General features: G+C 44.2%; 1 protein-coding gene across 2 annotated transcripts in view; it reads left to right on the top strand.

Moving 5' to 3' along the window:
* Positions 1–27,697, top strand: part of LOC143958231 (ATP-dependent clpX-like chaperone, mitochondrial) — an 83,968-nt gene that overhangs the window by 41,322 nt on the left and 14,949 nt on the right. Inside the window, exons 6-10 of one of the 2 annotated variants that reach the window (XM_077467746.1) lie at positions 3,355–3,396; positions 13,375–13,551; positions 14,404–14,568; positions 17,369–17,457; positions 17,585–17,749. In XM_077467746.1, coding sequence (XP_077323872.1) covers positions 3,355–3,396; positions 13,375–13,551; positions 14,404–14,568; positions 17,369–17,457; positions 17,585–17,749 — 638 coding nt within the window. The remainder of the gene's footprint in view (positions 1–3,354; positions 3,397–13,374; positions 13,552–14,403; positions 14,569–17,368; positions 17,458–17,584; positions 17,750–27,697) is intronic. The other variant, XM_077467745.1, reaches the window with a different exon arrangement.

The raw sequence follows: 27,697 nt of genomic DNA, 5'->3' as shown, positions 1-27,697 counted from the left end.
CAACTTTCATCTCATACCTGTACAAAGTACTTTATGCTGTATTTAACGTTATCTTGTTTAGTGTGTAGCATTATGAACGATTATCTGTATGGTTTTTGGTCTTTATTTTATATAATTGTCATTTGCACATATTCCATGAAACTCTTCCATTGCTTTTTGCTTTTGTCTTGCTTCATTTTCCCTTCTCATCCAGCACATTGACCTGTTTATACTGTACACGTTGTGTTCTGTGTCCCAGCTTTGGATATTCATTAACCTCTGACTCTGCTCTTCTGCATGTTTGCCCTGTGTGACCCTTCCGCTCTGCTGGCACAGCTTGGCTTTGCTAGGTGCAGACCACTTGGAAATTCAGCTACTAAGGATGTTTTTATGTAAAAAAATAAATAAAAAATGTTTTTCACACTGAGTATTTCCTGCACAAACTTAAAATGAGCCGGGCACTCTTGTAGATGGTGTGTTTTTTTTTTTTTTTTTTACCTGTCTATTCTCAGTGCCATGCCTACAGGCTCTCCACTCTGATTAATTTGTATCATGTAGATTTGGATTGCTCAAACTCTGTTCAAACGTCAAATTCAAGGCCAATACTATGTTTTACGGTAACCCCACACCAGTTATTCACATGGGGGGGGGGGGGCGCGCGACTACTCCCTCTTTCTGTTCTATTTATTTATTTTTTATTTCGCCGTGTGTGTCTCATTTCAGAGATTTACCTTTTACTTCCTGTCCCATAGCCAAACGGGAAGTGAAGAAAATACTTGTTGACTGCTTGCCAACCATATACAATACTTATACTGTGGCAAGGCAGCTCTCCTGTGCAGGATCACATACCTGTACATGATTTGTGTGCCGCGCTAGGGAGTGCCCCGGCTGTGCTGCAACCAACCAGCTAGCTGCTGTTTGGTCGTGGCACCCAACAATCGGCTCCGGTAATTACCAAAGATAGCCCTGTGTAGATTAACAAACACAGGGCTCTCTTCTGACAACAGGAAAAAAAATAAAAAGGAGGAGATGTATAAATAAAAAGTGTGTGTGTGTGTGTTATATATATATATATATATATAGTGTTCCTATTTGTGTGAAAAAGTGACATACATTTTATTTGGGTTCAGCGTCTGAACTCGCAATTGGAATCCGTTAAAATAACTCTGTGCCATATCGCCAAAAAAAATAAAATGCTTTCATGACTAAGGGGGTGGGGGGGGGTCAAACTTTCCAGAGATCAAGTGGTTAAGGGAATCCCTTGGAATGCCCAGGTCACCAGGACTAGTGCCCCCACTGGAAAATTTTACCCAATAATACTTTTCTGGGGACAACTAACAAAAACAGTACATTTTTGATGTATACTTTCAGTCATTGTAAACAGGACAAATAGAGGGTGAATCTCCTTAACCGGGGCACAGACAGCAATGAAAACGGATGGGGGTTCTAATCATGCTGCGTTCTATCCAAAACCATATATATATATATATATATATATATATATATATATATATATATATATATATATATATGTGTATGTATATATATATGTATGTATGTATATATATATGTATGTATATGTGTGTGTGTGTGTGTGTGTGTATGTATATATATATATATTATTGTGTGTATGTATGTGTGTGTGTATATATATATATATATATATATATTATTGTGTGTATGTGTGTGTGTGTATATATATATATATATATATATATATATATATATATATTATTGTGTGTGTGTGTGTGTGTATATATATATATATATATATATATATATATATATATATATATATATATATTATTGTGTGTGTGTGTGTGTGTGTGTATATATATATATATTATTGTGTGTGTATATATATATTATTGTGTGTGTGTGTGTGTGTGTGTGTATATATATATATATATATATAATATATATTTTTTTAATTGTGTGTGTTGCTTTTTAGACGTTACTTTAAGAATACATTTTGAAAAGATACCTGTGGTCAGAGGAGGCTCATTGCTGACATCCTTTATGAAATGGTAGTCACTTGGCTGTCTTGAACTTTTACCCATAACAACTTGATAAAAAAAAATATTCTTTAGCAAGAAACATACATTGCAAATTAATACCAAAATTGGTGTGTGCTGTAAATTGCCTCCAGCAATGTTCTTGCTAGAGGCTGCCATTTTCCTGGAGCCAAGAGCAGTAAATCTTTAGACTATCAGCAAATTGGCCTTTACATTTTTAGGCACAGTGCTGGGAATATAGAGCAGCAGAGCTGGATGAGATTTTAATGGTTTATATAGCTATACCTGCAAAAAGGGGCCTTAAGTCTTCTAGCAAGACTTAATTTTCTGACTAAAGTTTCACTTTAAATACAGTGAGCGTCTGACCTGGAAAAAGCATGCATGTCAGCAAGAAGGTGTGAACTCTGCATACTTGTATTGGGTTGTTGCCTTAGTACTGAAGCCATTGGATCAGCATGACAGCCGGGGGTTAGTATTTTATATAGCAATGGGATGGCAATGGCAGCCTGCATCCTTGCTACAGGTTTCTTTTTAAAGCTGAACTCCAGGCAAAGCTAACGTGCTCCCTTGCAGTGGAGCTGTCCCTGCATCGCAAAGGGTTAAATGCTCATTTTAGGTCTAGGGAGCCATGAAATCATTTTTATTTGTCAGATCCTCTTCCCACAGGCTATGAGGCTGGATTCACACCTATGGCATTTAGTGCTTTTTGCATTTTGCAGATTTACACTACAAACCGTGTTCCATAGGAAACCTTTTTAAATGGGCTGTAGTGCAAATCTGAAAAATGCATGAAGCACCAAAAATGCTTAGGTGTGAATCCAGCCTTAGACCGGTCACTGCAGCCTATTTTCTGTTATACTCCAGCAGTCCCAGGTCCTCCAAGATCAAGTCCATTGCTGAGCTCCTTAGCCGTGCATTGGACTTGAGGCTGCTAAGGGGTGGTCCACCGTCAGAATAGGTGAGTGCTGGCCATCTCCCCCCCCCCCCCCCCCCCAAACTTGACAAGCAATGCTATGCATGGGCAGCCCCACTGCAATTTTCTTTTTCCTGGTGATGGGTTTTAAAGCACTATACCACCTAGAACGGGGTGCCATTTTGGGTTGACTGATGTTGCTTTTGTGACCTTTCCACTCATTTGTGCCGCCATGAAAACCATGTGGTCTCCCAACTTAAAGACCCAGCTGGGGATTGAATGTTGCTGCGCACAACAAAATCATTTTTTGTTTGGTGTTCCATAGAACCAGATTCTATATTCTTGCCTAGAAAAGGGTGGCTGTACCCTACAGATTGGGGGGTTTGACATATCTTCGCAGGTTGTTTACGATTTCTTCCTGTCGCTGTTTCAATCCCCTTTCTGTAGAGATAGAGATCAGAAGACGGGAAGATGAGTACAGATTCACAAGTAAGTTATTTCCTCCCATAGTACAATATCACAGCTCTGATCCCTATTGTTCCATGCCCTTCTGCAAACTGTTTGCTCAAGTGGTGTGGTCACCTCCTAATTCTACATTATCATCACCGCTTTCCGGGTGCAGTCTGATTTTTATATCTGCAGATTATAGAACATGAAGGCAGTGTTGAGGAAACAAGAGGTTATGATTGACTATAGATTTATTAACGTGGTGTTCCTGTTTAATCCAGGTTGTTGAAAATGAGTAGGCAATAAGTCCTTTTGTGTGCCTTGTATGCTTATGCAGTATATGCAAAGTGCTTGCAATAGATGCCATGTACCACTAACCGCATGTCTGAAAGCTCCTTAAACATTGCACAGCCTGCATCTTGCATCTTTCTCTTAGTCACCGACCGACACAGCTCCTCTCTGTAACTAAATGGGTTTGTTAGCCTGCCATTAGGAGAACTAGGCAAAATTGTAACACAATACACAGAACTTTCAGTCCCGCCCCAGGGGGCGGACCCTGTGCTAACAACCCTCCCTGCTGCCCCAGCAGACCCAGTTTTATTTTGCCTAGTGAAGGAGAATGACCTAGGAACCCTGTGGGCCCTTTGGTCCACTTTTTTTGATGTAGGATTGATGCTTTTGCACAAGATAGAAGATCCCAGGATCTTTCATCAACTGCCGGCTGGGTGACGGGCTGGTTGAGTTATCCTTGTAGTCCCCCCAGTCCGGCTATCGAGCATGTGCAGATCGCAGCTAAGGCTTGGAAGGCCACAACATACCTCAGCTCCAGAGGTGGTCGGTGAGCTTCAATGCTCCAGGGTAGGGGTGCACCGAATGGGTTTTTTGGTGCCGAAACCGATACCGAAAATGAAAAATACACTAGGCCGAAAACCGATACCGAAACAGCACCGATACCGAAAATGACTGTTTTAAAAAAATATTTTCATACAGCAGATGGTCAGAGACTGGGGACATATTACAGGAGATGGTCAGAGACTGGGGGCATGGTACAGGAGATGGTCAGAGACTGCGGGCATGGTACAGGAGATGGTCAGAGACTGCAGGCATGGTACAGGAGATGGTCAGAGACTGCAGGCATGGTACAGGACATCAAAGCAGCCTCACCAGTTCCCCTCAGATGCAGCCTGCCTGATGAAAATACATGCACAGTGTTTTCCATGTATTCCAATGGCTTTAGTTCACACCATGCAGTCAGTTTCCGGTGCGGAAACTGACTGCATGGTGTGGACTAGAGCCATTGGAATACATGGAAAACACTGCATGTATTTTGTGCAAAAAAAGCACACGGAACTGCATCTGGTGTGAACTGGCCCCAAGCAAGCTACCTGGTTCCGTTCCAATAGACTTCTATTGGGAATGCTCATATCGTTACCTCTACTAGCAATAACTTAACCCTTCCCCACTCTATCACATGGCGAAAAAAACCTAGCTGGGTCAAAATCAAGATTATTATTATTTTTTTTTTTTTATATGGCCAATAAAGGGAGTACAGCTTTTGTCCTGTGACCTGGTTTATATAGCATGGCTACATTCACACAAGTGGCCAGAGGTAGATAGTTTCAGAGGCAAACAAATGACTTTTGGATGCAGCAGCACTGTGGGCACAAAAAACTTGATTTAGCTGCGGACAAAGCCCTGCAATGCTTGCCCTGGGCACACTCTTTCCCCCTCATGTAGCTTGCCAGTGTCTAAATGCAGCCTTACCCATGCCCGGATCAAAGCGGTGATCTCCGTGTGTCACGGAGCTGTGCATTGAATTGCCCGGGCGGCTGCAGTAACAATGTTCCGCCTCCTGTAATCACGTCACGCTGATTCAATGTCCCGCCATTGGATCAGTGTACCGTCTGTCACAGGAGGCGGGGCATTGTTACTGCAGCCGCCCAGGCAATTCAATGCACAGCTCCGTGACACACGGAGATCACCGCACTGTCGGGCGGGAGGAAGGGAGGATGGAGGAGGCAGGACAGAGGACTGGGGACGAGCCAGGAAAACACCTGTGCAATGGGCGGCGCCAGGGGGCGGAGCCCCGCACAGGCCCCACCCCCATTTTTGGCCCCATTTTTGGCCCCATTATTGGCAAGATTTTCCTTTCGGCAATTTGCCAAAAACACCATTTTCGGCCGATATGTTTTTCGGCGGCCGAAATTTCGGTGCATCCCTACTCCAGGGTATACATGTGACCGGGCTACTGTCTGTATCACAGTATACCGAGGCCAGCAGCCACCCTTTAACTGCGCAGGAGTGGGTCTGTGATGGAATGTCTCCCAGCTCTTCACGACTGGTAAGTACGGCTCTTCCCTCCTCGGGTCTATGCGGCTAGCGATGGTCCTGGTCCCTGTGTGGGGGGTCCCAAAAGGTGTCTGGGGGGGTATTCTTGCTGGTTTAAGGCAGCGCTGTTTGATTATTTTTCCTGTCACCGTATGGCGCTGTCCGGCGGCCATTTTGACTGTGGGCAAAGGTTCCCCTTGTGAGCCACGGCCATTTTTCTAGGAGATTTTCCTATTAGTTTCATTGGCGGACATTTTTTTTTTTTTTTTTTTTTGAAGCCTGAGCGCTCTTTTCACCGCAGTTCTCTTGTGACAGCATTTTATGTGCTCTCACATGCTGTTTCCTGTGTCCACTGTGTATACAGGACTCTGGATGGCCATTTCCTGAACGCTGGTGCAAGCTCTGCAGATCGTTTCACCTCTATTTTCTACAGCGGCTGCCGGCAGTTTCCTCACTCTGCACTTGGGTAACCACCTGGGGACTACAGGCACGGCTAGTGACCATCACAGAATGCCCCAGGGTGGTGAGTCTGGCGCTGGGAACGCATATCGGGTGGGGGGGTCGCCTTCGGGAGTTTGCAGCCCGGTGGACCTCCCGGTTATCCGACCAATGGGTCTGTGACCTGATTTCCACAGGCTACAAGATGGTTTCTCTCTTGGCCGCTGAACAGATTCTTCCCCTCCAGCATACCTGCGTCCCCGGTTCGCCGGGAGGCCCTGTTAGGGGCAATGAGGGACTTGCTGGTACAGGGGGTGATTGTACCAGTTCTGGATTCCGAACGCTTCCAGGGTTTCTACTCAAATCTGTTTGTGGTTCCCAAGAAGGAAGGGGTGCGTCCAAACTTGGACTTAAAAGCCCTCAATCACTTTGTAAAAGTGCAGAGGTTCAGAATGGAATCTGTTCGCTCAGTAGTCGCTGCACTCCATCAAGGGGAATCCCTGGCGTCTTTGGACATCCAGGATGCATACCTGCACATACCCATATGCCTTCGGCATCAAAAATTTCTGCGTTTGGCAGTCGGGAAAGCCCACTACCAATTTGTGGCTCTTCCCTTTTTGGCCTGGCATCAGCCCCCCGAGTCTTTACCAAAGTACCGGCTCCAGTATTGGCATTGCTGCGACAATGCGGGATCGCGATCGTGGGTTACCTAGACTATCTCCTCCTGAGAGCATCTTCCGCCTCAGAATTGGAGGAGGATGTGACGATCACCATGCAGACTCTGCGAGAATTTGGGTGGCTGTTGAACCTAAAGAAGTCGGTGGTTGTACTGACCCAGTGTCTGGAGTACCTGGGTTTACTATTGGACTCCAGGGAAGCGAGGGTCTTTCTCCCCTCAGACAAATTGCAGACTCTCAGATCTGTGGTCAAACTACTGATGAACCGCAAGTGGTCATCGCTCCGCTTTTGCATGCGAGTGCTGGGGCTCATGGTAGCCCCCTTCGAGGCTGTACCTTATGCCCAGTTGCACACCAGAGTCCTGCAGAAGGAGATTTTGACAAAATGGGACAAATCTCCGTTGTCCCTGGATCGATAGATCCAGGTGAGCCAGCCAGTGAGGGACTCTCTGATCTGGTGGTTGAGGTCCCCGGTGATTCAGTCCGGAAAATCCTTCCTCTGAAATGGACAGTGATCACTACGGACGCCAGTCAGGCTGGGGTGGAGTGATGGGGATTCAGTCGGCTCAGGGCCTCTGGTCGACGGATGAATCTAAGTTGCCGATCAATCTACTCGAATTGAGAGCAATCAGGCTGTGCTCTCACACATGGTCGACTTGTCTTCAAGGCAGTCCGACCAGGATACAGTCAGACAATGCCACGGCTGTGGTGTACATAAATCACCAAGGGGGAACAAGAAGTTCAGCCGCTGCTCTGGAGGTCGCTCACATACTTTGGTGGGCAGAGCGACACATTCTGGCCCTTTACATCCCGGGGGGTGAAAAATTGGCAGGCGGACTATCTGAGTTGACAGATGCTGGACCCAGGAGAATGGGCATTGCATCCGGAGATATTCAGGCACTTGTGCCTGAAATGGGGCACACCAGATGTGGATCTATTGGCCTCCCGCCTCAACCGGAAGGTGCCGAGATTTGTGTCTAGGACAAGAGATCCGTGGGCAGACGCGCTGGTGGCTCCATGGGATCAGTACCAGCTGATCTATGCCTTTCCTCCGCTAAAACTGTTGCCACGCCTGCTGCGCAGAGTGGAAGCCGAGGTAATCCTGGTGGCCCCAGATTGGCCTCAGCGGCCCTGGTACGCAGACCTGGTGCGTTTGCTGGCAGACGCTCCCTGGCGGCTGCCGCTGCGAGAGGACCTCCTATTCCAAGGTCCAATCTTTCACCCTGCTTTACCATCGCTGGCTTTAACGGCATGGCTGTTGAGAGCCAGGTGCTGAGGAACTGGGGTCTGTCGGACTAGGAGATTCCAACTATGTTGAGGGCATGGAAATCTTCTTCAAGGAAGATATACCATCGTACCTGGAAGCCCTATATCTCCATGTGTGAGGAGAAAGGGTGGCATCCACACTCCTTCTCTATATCCAGGATCCTGCTGTTTCTCCAGCAAGGTGTGCACCAGAAGTTGGCGTTGAGCACCATTAAGGGGCCAATCTCAGTCTTTTTCCAGCGACCCCTGGCGTCTCATTCATTAGTGACTAACTTTGTTCAGTGGGTACGACATGTAGTCCCTCCGGTGCGTCCACAGTTCCTCCGTGGGATCTGAACCTGGTGTTGTCGACAATTCAGAAGCCGCCGTTTGAAAACATCAGGGAGATTCCCCTGTTGACCCTTTTACAGAAAGTGGTCTTTCTAGTGGCCATCACATCGGCCAGGAGGGTTTCGGAATTGGCAGCCTTGTCCTGCAAGTCGCCTTATCTGGTCATCCACAGGGATAAGGTGGTGTTGCATCCGCAACCGTCCTTTCTACAGAAGGTGGGCTCAGCTTTTCATATCAACGAGGACATTGTATTACCATCATTGTGTGCTAAGCCGAAGCACCCCAAAGAGGTGGCCCTTCACGCTCTGGACGTGGTTAGGGCTCTAAAAGTGTTTGTCTGCCACAGCTCCCTTTCGAAAGTCAGACTCGCTGTTTGTTTCGGTGGCTGGTCCAAAGAAGGGAATGGCTGTCTCGTCGGCCACCATTTCTAGGTGGATCAGACAGATTGTAGTACAAGCCTACACCTTGAAGGGGCAGGTGCCCCCCTTTCCGGTCACTCCACAAGGGCAATCGGAACATCTTGGGCCTTCCGACACAAAGCGTCTGTCGCTCAGGTGTGTAAGGCGACGACCTGGTCGTCTATCCATACGTTTACCAAGTTCTCCTAGGTAGACGTCAGTGCATCGGCTGATGCCTGTTTTGGCCACAAAGTTTTGCAGGTGGCCGTGTAGTTGCAATTGAGTTTTTTTCCTGGTTTTTCGATAACAGCGCAGTACTGTTTGTTAATTCACTGTTGCATTACTTCAGCATAAAGTTTTCGGGGTTGGGGATCTCTCCTGTTAAGAATACCCAGTTATATGGTGGTGTGTTTTTCTGTACACTGTTGGTTTTTTGTGGGTTTAGTTTCACTAGTTCCCACTTGCCATGGTGGATGAAGTTTTAATGCTGTTTTTTCCCTCCCCTCGTTTGCCACTGCTTGGGGACGTCCCATTTATTTAGAGTGGAGCTGTGTCGGTCGGTGAATATAAAAGAAAATAGGATTTATGTACTCACCGTAAAATCCTTTTCTCTGTAAATTAGCGACCGACACAGCACCCGCCCCTCTTTTTTTTTTTTTTTTTTTTTTTTTTTTTTTTTCCAACGTTATACTGCTTGTTGACGTACTGAGTCTGCTGGGGCAGCAGGGAGGGTTGTTGGCACAGGTTCCGCCCCCTGGGGCGGTACTGACAATTCTGTGTATTGTTAAAATTTTGCCTAGTTCTCATAATGGCAGGCTAACAAACCCATTTAGGAAAGTATTTTACGGTGAGTACAAAAATCATATTTTTAACATGATATGATATATTCTTTTTAAAAAATAAAATAAGCTTTGTTAAAAATATATAAAAAATATAAAAAAAAAACAAATATATCTATTTATAAAAGAGATATATATCTAATAATTTTTTTTAATTTTCATTAATTCAGGATTTGGTTAACAGCTTGTGTTGTGTAGCATTTTATAATGGCTGTATGACAAACTTTTGAAAAGGAGGCTTGTCTTAAAGCAGAACTCCGGAGACAAAGGTTTGTCCCATGCAGTGGGGCTGTGCCAGGACAACTGCTCGTTTCCCCCCCCCCCCCCCCCCATCTATGGGTGAACGCAGCGCTTCTGCTGACCTCCCAGTGGTGGAGTGTTCCTGCCTTCCTCACATCAAGTGCCAGTCTATGGACGTGATGACATCAGGAACAGTCCACCGCACTAAATTTGGGGGGGGGGGGGGGGGGGGAGCTGAGCCAAATGAAACAGTCTTGCACTGGGGGGATTGGCAGATTAGGCAGCTATTTCATAAATGGTATGTGGCTCTACCTTACTTCCTATAATCATTAAATATGTAACTTCGAAATTCTTAAAAATTAATACCATCAATTATCACATAAAATAGTTAGCTTGCACTCTATTATTGATGATATCGTAAATGTGCAAAATAATGCGCAAAATCAGCTAAAACAAAGTGCAAAACATGTATCGCAATGATGTGTAAAACAGCTGAATAAAGTGCAATATGCTGGAGAATGATTTCCAAACTAATTAAATGATACAATCGTGTGACCAATGAATAAAATTCAAGTCCCAAAATAATAATCTTCATGGAAAAAGTTCAAATTGATCATGCAAGAAACAAGTGCAAATCCACCGATGCTCAGTGTTCAATGTGCTTCGGGGTGCGCCCCTTGTTTCCCCCCAGCCTCTCACCTCAAATAGCGGCCACTACAGGCCATATGACACTGTATGTAATCTGGCTGTTGATTTCTCCTCCACTCCTCGCAGGTTCAGCCCGTCATATATTAACATATGCCATCGATATTCAAACCAATGTTAAATAGTAAGGGAGAGACCGTTCACGTGACTTTTTTCAAAGGCTTTTGAAAAAGTCACGTGAACGGTGATGCGACGCGTCAGGAAGGAGCCAGGTGTCATTGTCGCCACTTCCGGTCGCGGCCGAAACCCAAAAGTACCCTTTGTTTACAAGGGCTAGAAACTCTGCATAACTGTAAGCCCTTGTACACACGGTCGGAGAATCCGTCGGAATGTGTCCCATCGGACTGTGTCAGATAATCCGACTGTGTGTGGTATGCATCGGACTGATTCCGTCGGACCCAATTTTCCAACATGTTGGAAATATTTCCCGACCAACTGGGCCGATCGGACATACTCCGATCATGTGTAGAGAATTTTGATCGGACCAAGTGCCACGCATGCTCAGATCAAATTCCTACATCAAAGCTATTGGCTACTAGCCTGTATGTGGTCCCATCGTGACGAAAGAACGTCATCGCGTTCTGAAAGATCGGATTTTTCGCCAACTTTGTCCGACTGTGTGTATGCAACAGTTTCGGACAAGATCCGACGGATTTGGTTGTGGAAATCTCCGACCGTGTGTACAGGGGCTTAGTATTGATGTGGATTTAATAAAATTAGTTTTTATCTATTCTATACATTGGAGCCTCTTTTCCTCTCTCCCTTACTATTTAACTTGGGTTTGAATATCGATGGCATATGTTAATATATGACGGGCTGAACCTGCGAGGAGTGAAGGAGAAATCAACAGCCAGATTACATACAGTGTCATATGGCCTGTAGTGGCCGCTATTTGAGGTGAGAGGCTGGGGGGGGGGCGGAAACAAGGGGCGCACCACGGAGCACATTGAACACTGAGCATTGGTGGATTTGCACTTGTTTCTTGCATGATCAATTTGAACTTTTTCCATGAAGAATATTATTTTGGGACTTGTTAAGGAATTTTATTCATTGGTCACACGATTGTATCATTTAATTAGTGTGACACGCGGATGCACTTTGGAAATCATTCACCAGCATATTGCACTTTATTCAGCTGTTTTGCACATCATTGTGATAAATGTTTTGCACTTTAATTTGTGGATTTGCACTTTGTTTTAGCTGATTTTGCACAATATTTTGAAATGCGTTTGCACATTTACAATAGTTTGCACTCTATTAACTATTTTATGTGATAATTGATGGTATTTTTAAGAATTTAGAAGTTACATTTTTAATGATGAATTATAGGAAGTAAGGTCGCGCCACATTTATGAATTCACTTTCAAACTGTGCAGAGAACTTTTTTATTTTTATTTTTTTTTGTATGCTGGCATCTTCCCTTTAAATCTTTTTCTATTATTGGCTTTTTAGGTAGGAGTTAGTTATTTGGTTGTGCGCACTAGTATCCTTTATAGATTAGGCAGGTATATCGCCGCTCTACTCACCCTCTAGAGAAGTGAGCAGTTAACCCGTGTAGTGCAGGGCCCCTGCACTACACGGCAACCCCCCCCCCCCCCAGCTCTGCTTTAAAAATAAAGTCCACAGATTGGACCACTTTGTCTGTTTCTCATCTTGGGTCCCTGGTTCTGTTCTCACTCTATACAGTATTTCCACTTTTGTCGTCAAATTTTGGGAGGGGGGGAGGGGAGAATTGCTATCTTTGTGTTTTTAGCCTTCCCACAGCATACCTTTTTTACACCGTTCTGAATGTTTGGGGGTTGGGAAGGATCACCGATCATATGACCTCTGTCACATTGGTCACATGGTTGGCATCTAGCCCCGCTGGCTAATGATCTTTTTTAATCCGCACAGAGAACTGTCTTTGACAGCTGGATCTTTGTTTTGTGAGCGCGCTCTCAGCGCTTAAACCTCATCGGTGGCCCTGTAACACATACACTATATTACCAAAAGTATTGGGACACCTGCCTTTACATGCACATGAACTTTAATGGCATCCCAGTCTTGGTCCAAATATTGAGTTGGCCCACCCTTTTCAGCTTCAACTCTTCTGGGAAGGCCGTCCACAAGGTTTAGGAGTGTGTCTATGGGAATGTTTGACCATTCTTCCAGAAGCACATTTGTGAGGTCAGGCACTGATGGTGCACGAGAAGGCCTGGCTCACAGTCTCCGTCCAAATTCATCCCAAAGGTGTTCTATCGGGTTGAGGTCAGGACTCTGTGCAGGCCACTCAAGTTCCTCCACTCCAAACTCGCTCATCCATGTCTTTATGAACCTTACTCTTAAGTGATGCCTGTTCATTCCAGTGGGCAGGGGAGGTGTGGGAGCACTGTATACATCGCTCCAACACTGCCCCCAAAAAACCTGCTTGCAGGACTTTTTTATTTATTTATTTCCCGTCCCGCAAGCGCACCGCCCCAGTATGAAAGTACTCTGGCTTTCACACTGGGAAGGCATGAGAGGCGCTTTTCAGGTGCATCAGGTATGCCTGAAAACTGCATCGGTGTGAAAGGGGCTTTGGGGGGGGTTCGGCGCCATTTTGCTGTTGGATTCTTCACAGTATGTAAAAATAAAAGGGAGGGTCTCACCAGGAGGTAGGTTAAGCTGGTGACTTACTGCTCCATCATTTGGAAAATGTACTTTATTTTTTAGACGTTGCCTTGAAAATTGTACTAGCATATTATGTACCATGATTTTTACATTGTGGGGTTTTATTTTTAAAACGCATTCCCTCTTCCACTCTTTTTTTTATTCCATCAGAACTACTGCAAATTGCTGGCATCAGCCCACATGGCAATGCTCTGGGAGCCTCCATGCAGCAACAAGTGAACCAGCAAATGCCACAGGAGAGGAGGGGAGGCGACGTGCTGGACTCCAATCATGACGACATCAAGCTGGAGAAAAGCAACATCCTGCTTCTGGGCCCCACAGGCTCTGGTAAGGAAGCTCCTGATTAGTGTTGAAACTACAGCAGTTTTCAAATGAATTGAAGTATTTCTAAACATAGAAGTGCCGTTACAACTTCCATTTTTACCTGAAATACAATTTAAAAAAAAAATTTTTTTATTTACCCACTTCAGAGGCAGGATCGCAGTCTGCCCATGTACACAAGGCAGACCGCCGTTCTGTGAGGGGAAGATGGAGATCTTGTGTTCCTGCTAAGCAGTAACAGATCTACCCCCCCACTTAGAAAGCACTCCCTAGGAGCACATTTAACCCTTTGACCCTGAAGTTAACCCCTTCCCTGCCAGTGTCAGTACAGTGGCACTTATCTCTCCCAGGTGAAGATGGTTTCCTTTAATAGCCATTCAAACCCCCTTGAGTCAACTTGTGTGTGTGTGTGTGTGTGTGTTATCAGGCCAAAATCAGGGTATGTAAACTTTTGATCAGGGTCTTTTGGGTAGTTTCTGTTGCCATTACGATTTAAAGAGTAAACACAGTTTGTTAGTGTTTGGCTGAAGCCGTTTATTATCAATCATGTGTGAAAAGTTTGTGTTATCATTCATATTCTCTGAAAAATGTCCAAGAAATCCTAAACCGGGGTATGTGAACTTATGAGCACAACTGTATATATAAAAAAAAGTCTAATTGGCAGAAGCAAGCCTGCTTTTTCTGATTAAACAGGAAATGTGTGGATAGGCACCTGCCTAATCCTGCAACCTGATTTTATCCCCTAAAATTACATTTTAAGCATATTGTAGAAACAAAACAAAAATATCATGAACAAGAAGTGTATGTATGTATTAAAAAAAAAAAAAAATTCCTGTCCATGTTTTTCTTTCTCCGCAGGTAAAACTCTTCTTGCACAAACTCTAGCAAAATGCTTGGACGTCCCCTTTGCTATATGTGACTGTACCACTCTGACACAAGCTGGATATGTAGGAGAGGATATAGAGTCTGTGGTTGCCAAACTATTGCAGGATGCCAATTACAATGTGGAGAAAGCTCAGCAAGGTCTGTATGTTTTTTGTTTTCTTTTTATTTATTTTGTTTTACCATTGATCTGAACATTTTTAGGTAGCTATAGATTGGAACCTGGTCATAGGGCTCTAATATTGGTTATGTGCTCCCCTGCTTTTATTTATAATGCAATAATATTACATGGCTCAGCTGAAAAACTCCCAGAGATGGCATCATCCCTTTCTGCCCTGTTGCTAGGATGTTGGGGGCGTGGTCTGGTGCTACATGGAGTAGGACGCGTTGTGTAGGAGCTCCGCTCGAGGCCTATCCTTTTCTCCGATCCTGAGAACCTTTTTGCCAGTTTTGGATGTCACATCGGCCCGGGGCAACCCTGCCATCCACTATGTCACCCTCTAAGCGCTCAGGTGCCGCTGCTAAGCTGGATAAATACCGCCGCGACGAGCGCGGCCCTCCCGAGGAAGATGGCGCCGGCCCGTGCCCTGAGGCAGACGACCATCCTGCAAGCGATACCGCCCGCGTGCTAGAGGCTATCGCCCTCTGTCAATCGACCCTCACCTCCAGGATTGAAGAAGTGAAGGTCGACATATCCTTAATTAGACAGGACATGCACAAACTCCGGGAGCGGGTGTCAGAGACTGAGCGGCGGGTCGGCCAGGTGGAAGATGGCCTGCATCCTCTCCAGGTCACCACTGAGCAACTACAGTACCAGCTGAACAATATCCTCTCCAAACAGGACGATATGGAGAACCGTCTCCGGAGGTGCAATCTTCGTTTTGTGGGTCTGCCTGAGAGATGTGAGGGTGCTGATCCCCCCACTTATCTTGAGAATCTCCTAATTCGGACTTATGGTCGTGAGGCGTTCTCCTCCTCATTTGTGGTGGAGCGCGCTCATCGTCTTGCTGCCAAGCCGCCTCCGGCGGGGGCCCCGCCTCGGACCCTCATCGCCAAGTTTCTTAATTACCGCGACCGTGACACTATCCTTCGGCTTACCCGGGAGCGGGGCAACATACCGATCGACAACGGGACCGTGGCGGTGTACCCGGATTTCTCCGCGGAGGTGCAGAAAAAGAGGGCTAAGTTTATTGAGGCGAAGCACCAGCTCCGCGTGCTCCACCTGCCATATGCAATGCTCTTTCCGGCCCGTCTCCGTGTGACCAGCGAAGGCAAAGCACCCTTCTTTGACGATCCGCAGGCTGTCTTTTCCTGGATGGAGCGCCGTGGGGGGGCTGGCCCGGCCTGATCTTTGCTACATGCTATCTGTTGCTAGGATGTTGCCAGGACACCCACAGCTGTTACTGCTGGCAGATATTGAGCTATCAAACCCAGTGGTGGTTGGTGCCCAACTTTGGTCCGTTAAGCTGTGGCTCCAACCCCCCCCAATCATGCGGGAGATCAGCAATACAACACACAACTATTTCTCCCCCCCCCCCCCCACTCCTCCCAATCCTTCACCTATCCGTCCACCGGCGGTCGAGTGCATGTGAAGAGGTTCACATCAACTGGGTCCATCTTAGGAACAGGATGGGATGTGGCCACCTCCTGGGAATTTTTTTCTGCCAGGCTTCAGGTGGTGTTTAAATAGCCTACCTCCTATAGCAAGGGCTTTATTTTAGCTTTGATCTAGGGGTGCAACGGATCAAAAAAAATCACGGATCAGATTGGTCCTTGGATCCGAGTCATGGATCGGATCATTTTTCGGATCAGCAAATAATAATTTAATTTGCAAAAACCTGTGAGAATTCCACCACCATATAGTCCCACTGTAATATCCACAATCTCCCCCACTGTAATATTGGCTGAGTGTGGCTGGGTACGGCAGGGTATCGGCAGGCAGGATACTGCAGGGTATGGAGGGATGGCTGCTTCCATCTCTGGATCTCTCCCCTCCACTGTACAGATTAGTACAGAGAGGGGGGAGAGAGGAACCAGCGTCATGACATGGAGCCGGTTTGTGTACAAGTCACAGTGTAAACAGCCTGGGTGTAGAAAGATGGCCGCCGCTTCGGAGCTAGGCCGAAGCGACAGCCTTTCCTAAGGCCAAGATCGCGGAGCGCTCCGCCAATCGAGGCATGTGCCGATCCGAGTGGGGTGACCCGTTCGGATCACGGATCGGTGACAATCCGTTGCACCCCTACTTTGATCAAAGCTGTACAGATGCCCATTACCTGCTTGAAGTAGTAGTAAACCCATTTCTCCATTTTTTTTTTTTTTTTTTTTTTTTTTTAATCTACAAGTAAGCCTGTAATATCTCCTAAACTTGCACTTTATTCAGAGTGCATTCAGCCGGTGGCGTCAAGGGCGCATGTGCTCTGTGTTGCATCAGAATAGGCAACCCGTCAGATGAAGTAACGTTCCATCAGCCGAATTCTTACTGTGCGTGCGTAGCAGATTTGCTCATGTGACACAACACCTGTAGTCAGAAGGTGGCAGCGGACATGTTACACCCAGCTACATCTTGAGCCAGTCACTTTGGCAATAAACTGAGTGGAAATATAGTATACGAACATCTGTGATGCTGTTTTGAATGTTAAGTTTTAAAAGAAGCTGGACTCCAGCCGTGGGAAGGTGGCCATCTTGGTACACCCTGTGCTGGTCGGCGCTAAACCTTTTTAAGCCTGGGTTCACACAGATGTGAATTTACAGTGGCTTTGATGCTTTCAGGAACACACAGATTGGCAGGTCAGATAAAAAGCATAGTATTCCATGGTTTTGGTTCACATCTGTGCGTTGCAAATTTGTGTGTGTGTGTATATAATATATTCTCCAAAACGAAAAATGTTTTACAGGATAAATATTCTGTATTCAATTCTACATATTTTTTTTTGTCCCCCAGGTATTGTCTTTTTAGATGAAGTTGACAAAATTGGTAGTGTTCCCGGCATTCACCAGCTGAGAGATGTGGGGGGGGAAGGAGTGCAACAGGTAGGACTCTGCAACTGTTTCCTGTGTAGTGCATGTGGAAGAATGAACATCTCGATATCTGGCAAATATATTGCCATAGAAAATGAAGTGTATGGGATTTTGAAATGTTGCCTCTGTTTTCTTGCAGGGCTTGCTGAAACTGTTGGAAGGGACTATTGTTAACGTCCCAGAAAAAAATTCAAGGAAGCTGCGAGGTGAAACCGTCCAAGTGGACACAACAAACATTCTCTTTGTATCTTCTGGAGCCTTTAATGGCCTGGACAGGATAATCAGCAGGAGGAAGAATGAGAAGGTTTGGTCTTAACCTAAAATCTTTTACTATTTTAAATACAATTATGTTGTGGCAGCACTGACCCCTTTTTTTTTATTTTTTTTAAATATATTTATCTGCTTGGCGACCACCCACCGTAGAGTTACTACTGCAGGGTGGCCGCTCTGTGTGCCAGATCACATGCTTGGTACGTGATCTGACCGTTTTAAGGTTTGAGGGGGCATGCACTGGTGGCGACCCGCATTGCATTGCGCGCACTCGTGTTATTGCACCAAATTTCAGTACTTAATCTCCATAGGCAAAATTTTTTACAGGTTACTGGTTTAGAGTTAGAGTGGGTCTAGTGCTAGAATTATTGCTCTCCAACGTTCGTGGTGATGCCTCACGTGTGGTTTAGATGTCCTTTACGTATGGGCGTGACTTGCATATACATTTTGCTTCTGTGTGTGAGCTCACAGGGGCACTTTAATTTATTTATTTTTTTTAACAATTTTTTTTTGATCGCTTTTATTCCTATTACAAGGAATGTAAACCTCCCTTGTAATAGGAATGGTGCGTGACAGGTCCTATTTATTGAGAGTTGTGGGGTCTATAAGACCCCACGTCTTTCCTCCAGTCTGAAAAGCATTCGATCAAAAAAAATTGACGATCTGCTTTTCTATCCGAGTTCTCGACTTTGCTTACTTGTGCGGCCCGGACGTGACGTCATAGCGTCGTACCCGGGCTATCGAGGATCATAGAGCTTGCTTGGGACCATCTGTAATTCCCTAATCTCCCCTCCGGTTTTGGCTATGGGACAGAAAGCAAAGGGAAATCTCCACAATGGGACATACATGGCAAAAAAAAGCCCTGATGGTGGTTGTAACCCTTCCTTGCGCTATCCAAAATGGAAACGTTTTGCCTATAATTCCACTGTAAATTCTTCACTACAGCGCGGTCGCACATTTTCAGGAGGGGCGCCTACACAGCGCACATCAGTGGTGATTCTGATCGGGGGTAAAGAGCCAATCCCAGCAGCTCTTCACCATGTGACCAGCTGTGTGCTATCACAACTGATCAATGTAAACAGGATTTGCCAGTTATTGGCCAATAAGCGGCAATCCACACAGGGGACATCACTAATAATCGGGGCACTCATCAGTGCAGGAGAAAAATTACTTTTTTTTACAAAATTATATAACAAACAAACTTAAAACTCTTCCCCCCCCCCCCCCCCACAATCCTTGGTCTCTTTTGTTTAGCAAAAAATAATAAAAGCCACAGTGGTAATTGAATACCACCAAAAGAAAGCTCTATTTGTCTTTAAAAAAAAAAAAAAAAAAAAGATAAAAATGTCATGGGTACAGTGTTACATGACCGCGCACTTGCCAGTCAAAGTGCGACAGTGCTGAAGGCTGAAAATTTGGCCTGGGCAAGAAGGGGGTGATAGTGCCTGGTAGGCAAGTGGTTAATCTGTGTTAATTATTTACCAGACCTTATGCATTAAATTACTTGCGTTTTTTTTATTTTTTTATTTTTTATTTTTTTTATTCTCTGATAGTAGTGAATATACATGTATCCTATAAGACAGGTGGTTATTTTTAGCCTTGCTTGTTCAGTGTTTAGAGTTGCTATTTTAATAGAACTAGTTTCCATCCATGTATCTTCTCAGGCCTATATTTATATGAATGCAAGACCACCATATCTCCTTGGGGGGGGGGGGGGGGGGGAGCTTTGTATTTGTTTTTTTTTTGTTTTTTTTGTTTTGTTTTGTTTTTTTTAACCACTTCAGCCCTGGAAGAATTTACCCCCTTCCTGACCAAAGCACTTTTTGTGATTCGGCACTGCGTCGCTTTATCTGAAAATTGCGCGGTCGTGCAACGTTGTTCCCAAACAAAATTTACTTTTTTTTTTTTTCCAATACAAATGGAGCTTTCTTTGTAAATAACATGCTCATTGAACAAATTTCTGTAGAAGATACTTACAGTTCAAAAAGAGAGAGTACATAAATAATCTATGTTAAAGTTAAAAGCCGTAAGACAAGTCGGGCATTGCTGGAGATCTCACGCAATGCCTGACTTGTCTTACAGCTTTTAACTTTAACATAGATTATTTATGTACTCTCTCTTTTAGAACTGTAAGTATCTTTTACAGAGATTTGTTCGGTGAGTATGTTATTTATAAAATGACTTCTGTCCTAATACTGTGTTTGCATTTTTTTTTTTTTTTATTAGAAATGTGATTTTGCTATATTTACACCCCTGAAGGAGACGCTCGATGCTCCGAAACGCGTAGGGTGACAAACTCTATAGTGTATTGCACTTTGCATCATTAATACCCATGTTTCAATGATTTTTCTATACAATGGTTTTTATGACGGTTTAATAATAAAAAAAGTTATTACTTATTCTCATTTTTTTACTTTTTGTACGTGCCTTTTAAAGTCCCCCACTAGGAGGTTCTTCTTGGTTAGCTTTGAGTTATTGGATGTGGCACAACAAAATTGCAGGAAATTGCCATCCATTACAATTTTCTTTAACAGAGATTTATTTAGGCGGTGTTTGATCACCTCTGCCTTTTTTTTTTTTTTTCTTTTTTTTTTGTGTGCTATAAACAAAGTGTAAATTTTGAAAAAAAAACGCATTCTTTTTTTACAAACAGAAGGTTTTTATCTTCATGCATTTAAGATGAGAAAAACCTTCTGCCTTTACAACCACTTTAAAACCCCTTTCACACTGGGGCGGTGTCGGCGGTAAAACGCCGCTATTTTTAGCGGCGCTTTACCGCCAATTTCATGGTGCTATTCGACCGCTACCCAAATCCCCCCCCCCCCCAACCTCCCCGCTAGCGGCCAAGAAAGGGTTAAAACCACCGCAAAGCATTTCTGCAGCAGCGGTATAGCCACGCTGCCCCATTGATTTCAATGGGCAGGAGCGATGTATACACCGCTCCAAAGATGCTGCCAGCAGGACTTTTTTTTTTTTCTACCATCCTGCCAGCTCACCACTCCAGTGTGAGAGCCCGCGGGGGTTTCACACTGGAGATACAGCAGCAGCTCTTTCAGGGTGCTTTGCAGGTGATATTTTTAGCGATGTAGTGCCTGCAAAGCGCCTCGGTGTGAAAGGGGTTTTAGTTCTTCACACTTCTGCAGTAATCCTCACCGTCTCATCACAGGGAGTCTGCAGCTCAGGTCAAATATCCCTGTGTCAGCTCGTGTCACAATGTAGAAATGCAATGTGTCAGAATATCCCTCCTTGTTGCATTTTGGTGTATTTATGTGCCGCTACTTAAAAGGAATTTAATGCAGTGATTCTAAAAATGTATTGCATGTTTGTACGCAGGAAACCAGATGTAAAACAGGAAAAAGTGACTTGTTTTTTTTTTTTTTTCCTATTGTTTAAGACAAAGGAATGCAAGGAAATGTTCATTACCATCTAAAAAGCACATGGATTACATGGCAATACTTGCACATTGCATCCATTTACACACCTTTCTGCTTTAACCTCTTCTGGACACGGATATACTGCGCCAGGGCGTCCCTCCTGTGTTGAAATCACATACCTGTATGCAATTTCCTGCACTGGGGACGCACGCCACCTGGCAACCCGATGTTCACCGACCCCTCGCAATCCTCCTCAGGACAGGCTGAATGGCAGTCTGCCTAGGTAGTGATGGTGAATCTTGGCACCCCAGATGTTTTGGATGTTTTCCCGTGATGCTCTTGCACTCTGCAGTGTAGCTGAGTATTATGGCAAATGTAGTGTTTTTTTTTAGTTTTTTTTATACCAAAAAAAATGTAGAAAACAGACTACATATTGGCCTAAATTGATGGATAATTTTTTTTGATTTTTTTTTTTTTTTTTTGCTTTAGCCCCAGAAGATTTTACCCCCTTCCTGACCAGAGCACTTTTTGCTATTCGGCACTACGTCGCTTTAACTGATAATTGCGCGGTCGTGCGAAGTTGCACCCTAACAAATTTGACGTCCAGTTTTTTTTTTTTTTCCTTTCCCCACAATCAGAGCTTTATTATGGCGGTATTTGATCACCTCTGCGGTTTTTATTTTTTAGCGCTATAAACAAAAAGCGTCAATTTTGAAGAAAAACACTATTTTTACTTTTTGCTATAATAATAAATATCCCCAAAAATATATAAAAAATGTTTTTCCCTCTGTTTAGGCCGATATGTATTGTTCTACATAATTTTGCTAAGATTTGCAATAAACATATATCGATTGCTTTGCGCAAAAGTTATAGCGTCTACAAAATAGGGGATAGTTTTATGGCATGCTCTGTTTTTGGATCAGGTAAGGGATGGTTATAACCCCTGTCAGATTTTTTTTTTTTTTTTTTTTTTTTTTTTTTTTTCCGCCGTCTGTGTCTCACTTCGGAGATTTACCTTTTTACTTCCTGTCCCATAGCCAAACGGGAAGTGAAGGAAATCTTTGACTGCTTGCCAATACATATACAATACTTATACTGTGGCAAGGCAGCTCTCTTGTGCAGGATCACATACCTGTACATGATTTGTGTGCCACGCTAGGGATTGCCCCGGCTGTGCTTTGATTGGTTGGTGCTGCAACCAACCAGTGGGTGCTAACAATCGGCTCTGGTAATTACCAAAGATAGCCCTGTGTAGATTAACAAACACAGGGCTCTCTTCTGACAGCAGGAAGTAAGAAAAAAAATATATAAATGAGAGATATTTATATATAATTTTCATGTATATATTCTCTAAAAGTAAGCTTCTATTTGTGTGAAAAAATTTGATGTTTTATTTGGGTTCAGTGTCCGACCACGCCCTGCACGCACGTCGTGGATGCGTCACAGTGCTCCGTATCTCCCGCTCTCCTCCGTTCTGCCGTCTCCCTCTCTTCTCCCCCTCCGTGCCGCCGTCCCTGGGGGTGCAACGGATCGTCACCGATCCGTGATCCGAACGGGTCACCCCGTTCGGCTCGGCACATGCTGCGATCCGCGGAGCGCTCCGCGGCCTCGGCCTTAGGAGAGGCTGTGACTTCGGCCTAGCTCCGAAGTGGAGGCCATCTTTCTACAACCAGGCGTTTACAATGTGATTGCTCCGACAGAGCGATCACTTGTAAACAAACCGGCGTCATGACATGATGCTGGTTTCTCTCTCCCCTCTCTACTGATATGTGCAGTGGAAGGCAGTGGTTGGATGGAAGCAGCCATCCCTCCATACCCAGCCCGTACTCGGCCAGCCAATACAATACTCTCAAGGTTATCCAAAGGATTAATTGGCTAATCAAAAAAAGAAAAAAATATATATATAATCGGATAGTCATTGACTAATGGAAAAAATAATCGATAGACAAATTAATCGTTAGTTGCAGTGTGTGTGTGTGTGTGTGTATATGTATGTATGTGTGTGTGTGTATGTATGTATGTATATATATATGTATGTATGTATATATATATATATATATATATATATATATATATATATATATATATATATATATATATATATATATATATATATATATATATATATATATATATATATATATATATATATATATATATATATATATATATATAGTGTGTATATGTAGTAATTTTTTATTTTTTTTTCCTAGTAATTGCAGTGATTTTGATTTTTTTTTTTTTTTTTTATCAGGACTGCGACATTATGGCGGTCACGTCGGACAATTTTGGGAGCATTGGCATTATTCGAGATCAGTGCTATAAAAATGCATTGATTACTGTAAAAATGTCACTGGCAGGAAAGGGGGTTAACATTGGGAGGCGATCAAGGGGTTAATGTGTTCCCTAGTGTATGTTCTAACTGAAGGGGGAAGGGACTGTGTAGGGGAAGTTCATACTCTGTATGAACAATCAATCTGTCACTTCTCCCCCCAGATCCGCAAACTGTGTGTTTACACACAGATGCCTGATCTCCGTGTGCCCTGCGAGCGATCGTGACCGCCGGACACACTCGCATGGGCAAGCAGCGGGAGCTTACGCGCCCCTAGTGGCCCCGGGGCAAAGCGACGTTGCATAATGTAATTTCGCCCAGCCGAGCCACTCTGCTGCAGTACAACTGCAGCGGCTGGTCGTCAAGTGGTTAACCACTTCCTGCAAGCGTGATGTCGCAGACTTTTAGTGGGGATATCGGAATGATGGGTGCAGTTCTAGGCATCTTTGAGATATCCTCATCTTTTGCAGCTGACCATTCCCTTTACCATAAAACAATCATATCGGCTGTTCAGCCGCCGCTTGATCGTTCTTACAGGCGGCCCTCCGGTGCTTCTACCGACCTGGAGTCATATCATCCCGTACGACTTCCAAGGACCATCTGGCCCGCTGGATTCTCCATGATCAACTTCCGGTGCCAGGGGGCGATATGACTTCACGCCCGACCCTCTGCATTGGATTTTTGGGACTTTGAATGAAATGTCAGTTTTGATAACGTTATTTACAAAAACGAATCACAGCATAACATATGTGCAATGAGTTAATATGAAATCACATGCAATCTTAAAAACCATGTAATGCAGCATGGTAAATGGTAAGATCTTCCATGTGGGGAAAAAAACTAAGATCACAAAAATCTTATACAAAAAAAGTATATTGAAATCAATAATCTGCTACAGAATAGGTCCAGTAGGCTGACGCGTTTCATGTATATAAAATTACACTCTTCAGGGACAGGTGCACTTGGGTCTAAAACATAACATGAATACATAAATATGTATCGTGGTTGAAACCATATGTGGGAGACGTATATACATATAGGGAGAGGGATGTAACCTCATCCCTATGGAGACTTACAAGCCTGTAGAGTCTGTGCATCCAGACGGGGAGGGCTGCCAGAGGTATCATTCCTGGGAGCTGAGGTCGGGACCCGACATTGAAAAGACTGGGCCCGTACCATGATCCCAGTAAAGATGAAAAACACGTGGCCAAATGGTGGTAGGTGTGAGTTCAAATTCTCAATTAATTACAATAGGTGCATTGTAAATACCTGTTAGTGTACCACTAATGTAATTTAATAGATACCCAACACTACGAATCCATATGAAGGATATGAGCATTTGAAAATATGCCTTGGCTGAGAAGCTGATCCTTATTTATTTTTCAGGCTTCCCAGCCTTGATCTGGAGACTTATAGATCCCAGATCTCGCTGTAAAGAGGACCTGTCATGCCCTATTCCAAGGGATGTTGCATTCCTTGTAATAGGAATAAAGGTTATCAAAAAAGTAAAAAGGCATCAAAATAGAAAAATAAAAGTAAAATTAACAATAAAAAATAAAGTGCGCGCTTGCAGAAATGAACCCATACGTTGGTCGCACCCACATATGTAAATGGTATTCAAACCACGCGTGAGGTATTGCCACGAATGTTAGAGCAAGAGCAATAATTCTAGCATGAGACCTCTAAGAACTCTAAACTGGGTAACCTGTAAATATTTTTAAAGCTTATGGGGATCTTTACGGAACCAACGTTTTTTTAGCGCCATTCCACAAGCGTGCAATTTTAAAGCGTGACATGTTGGGTATCCATTTACTGGGCATAACATTTTTCATATTATATTACTGTGCGCGTCTTTCCCCCCCCCCCCCCAAAAAAAGTTTGTAAAATTGCTGCGCAAATACTGTGTGAGACATTCAGGTAAGTATTAGTGGTGCTGCTGCATACAAAAGGCTTATCTTGAAGCAGAACTTTGTCACTTTTTTATCTTTCCATCTTTCCAATCATCTGCTTTTGTTTAGAACTTTGGATAGTGTAACTTTTTTTTTTTTTTTGCCAGTAAATATCTTGTACAGCCCTCTTCCTTTTTCTTGTCTGGTAAAAGGCCTAGGCTTATGGCCTCATGCACAAATCTAACTCTCCTGAGAGTTTTTCTGGGAAGGGAGAGGGGATGAGTCCTAAGAGGGCCAATGAAAGCTGCAGAGCTGGAGGTGTGCATTTGCGTGTCTGTAAATCAAGGAATTGAACAGGCAGCTGCCCACAGTTAAAATGGATGCCGCCAGACTAAGTGGGGGGAGATTTGGCAAGTGCAGAATCACAGTATGTATAAAATATGCAAAGTGGTTGGAGGGAAGCTTCAGAGTGGCAAAGATGTTTTTATTACAGATCATGTGAGCAGACTGCAGTTCCTTTTATTAAGATGATAAAAAAAAACTAAAAAAAAACCTTCTGACTTTACATTAATGTAATACCAGAATTGTGTTTTAATGATTCGTGCCACTTTTTCTCAGGAAGTTGCTACTGATTGGCAACCACCCCAACCTATAACTAGGCTTTGCAGTAAGGTGCACATGGAAGGGTAACGGGGACACTGTTGCTCCCGATGTTGGATTTTTTTTTCCACCCTCTGTAGCATTCAAACATGAATGCTTTTCAAATTCTCATATCTTTTTAGCAGAGGTCAGTCATTTTCCAGTGTTTACATATGCTGGCTGTAGCCCCGCTGTCAGCATTTCCATGTGTGAGATGCTGACTACAGTGTCGTCCTCTCCATTCACTGATGTGATGGGGGTATTGTTGGGGGGGGGGGGGGGGGGCTCTCACTACCAATTCTGATGTGAAGAGTTCTCGGCTTCCCACAAGTTAAATTGAAGTTGTTTGAGGCAGAACATAAAAAACGTCTGACTCTAACCATTGTTGAGGTTATTTTCCATTACAACTTAGTAAAACCGTTCACTAAAATGTCTTAAGGCCCGTACACACAGTCGGACTTTTTGACAACAAACATGCAAATTAGCTGTTTTGGAGCAACATCCGACTGTGTGTACGCTCCATCGGACAAACTTTTTCGGTTTTCATCGGACTTTTGTTGGCTGTGCGAACGGACAAACTTTCTGGCAACAAAAGTCCGATGGAGCAAAGTCCGACCGTGTGTACGCAAAAGCATCGGACTTTTGTACAAGGTACAAACACGCATGCTCAGAACCTATGCAAACGATCAGACTACAATACAGAAGTTGACCAAAGGTGGCGCTGGAGTCATTGAACGTCCTCTTTTGAAGTGGCGTCCGTACGTTGTGACGTCACCACGTTCGTGTTTGTTGTCAAAAAGTCCGACCGTGTGTATGCAATACAAACTTGTGGACCACGCCCTTTGTACAAAAGTCCACGGAAAAGTTTGTACAAGTCCGACCGTGTGTATGAGGCTTTAGAATGGCAGCAGAAAATGTGAATCTCATGTGTTTGAGATCTATTGGCACACAAAACAGACGTTGGTTATTGGTATAATCCACCAAATGAAAAGGGGAGGAGGTCTGAAAAAATAAAAATAAAATAAAACGCAGCTATCACATTTTAAGGACTGGTAAGCTAGTTTTGTGTGTGTGTGTGTTTGTGTGTTTTTTTTTTTATCTTTATTTTTTTCCCCTTTCCTGCATTTTTGTGCCTCTGCATTTTTGGAAAGGGTCGGACTTTTTTTCATGCAAAATGCAGCGTTTTGCATGTAATATAAGTCAATGGACTCGCATCCAACGCAAGTGCCACGTTTTTTCTGCAATTTGCTTGTTTTTTTTTTTGTTTTGTTTTTTACACTGTATATAGCTGGTTGCTAAGCAACCTCACTAATTTAAAAATGTGGCAAGCACAGCAAAAAGCACTGCAGAAATGCTCAAAAGCAACATGCATAGATGTGAATCGAGCCTTAAAGAGGAGCTTCAGTAAAAAAAAAAGTCTGCTGCGCAAATTCTTTGAATACAGGGACACTTGCCTGTCTAGAAATCCAGCGCTGTCCTCACATGAGTCGGTTCACTGGGCTTCAAGTCCATAGCGCCAGCATCTTAACTAAGGGCTGCGAAGCCACAGCTGGTTTCCCACTGCCCATAGACAAGTCGCGCTGCATTTTATGAATGGTCCCGCAGTTTTCTGTCACCTGTGATGTGCGCCGCCCCCCCCCCCCAGCATAACTGGGTGCCAAATGTTGGGGGAGAGAGACGAGCACAACTTCCCCTCTCTTGTGACCTTTTTGCTTTGTCTTCTTAAAGGGGTAGTAACGTCTCCAGGA

Source organism: Lithobates pipiens, unplaced genomic scaffold, assembly GCF_037356315.1.
Source record: "Lithobates pipiens isolate NorthernLeopardFrog02 unplaced genomic scaffold, aLitPip1_a1.2 Scaffold_6, whole genome shotgun sequence".
NCBI lineage: Eukaryota > Metazoa > Chordata > Amphibia > Anura > Ranidae > Lithobates > Lithobates pipiens.
The sequence above is the reverse complement of the archived record's forward strand: the minus strand, read 5'-3'. Positions and strand labels throughout refer to the sequence as shown.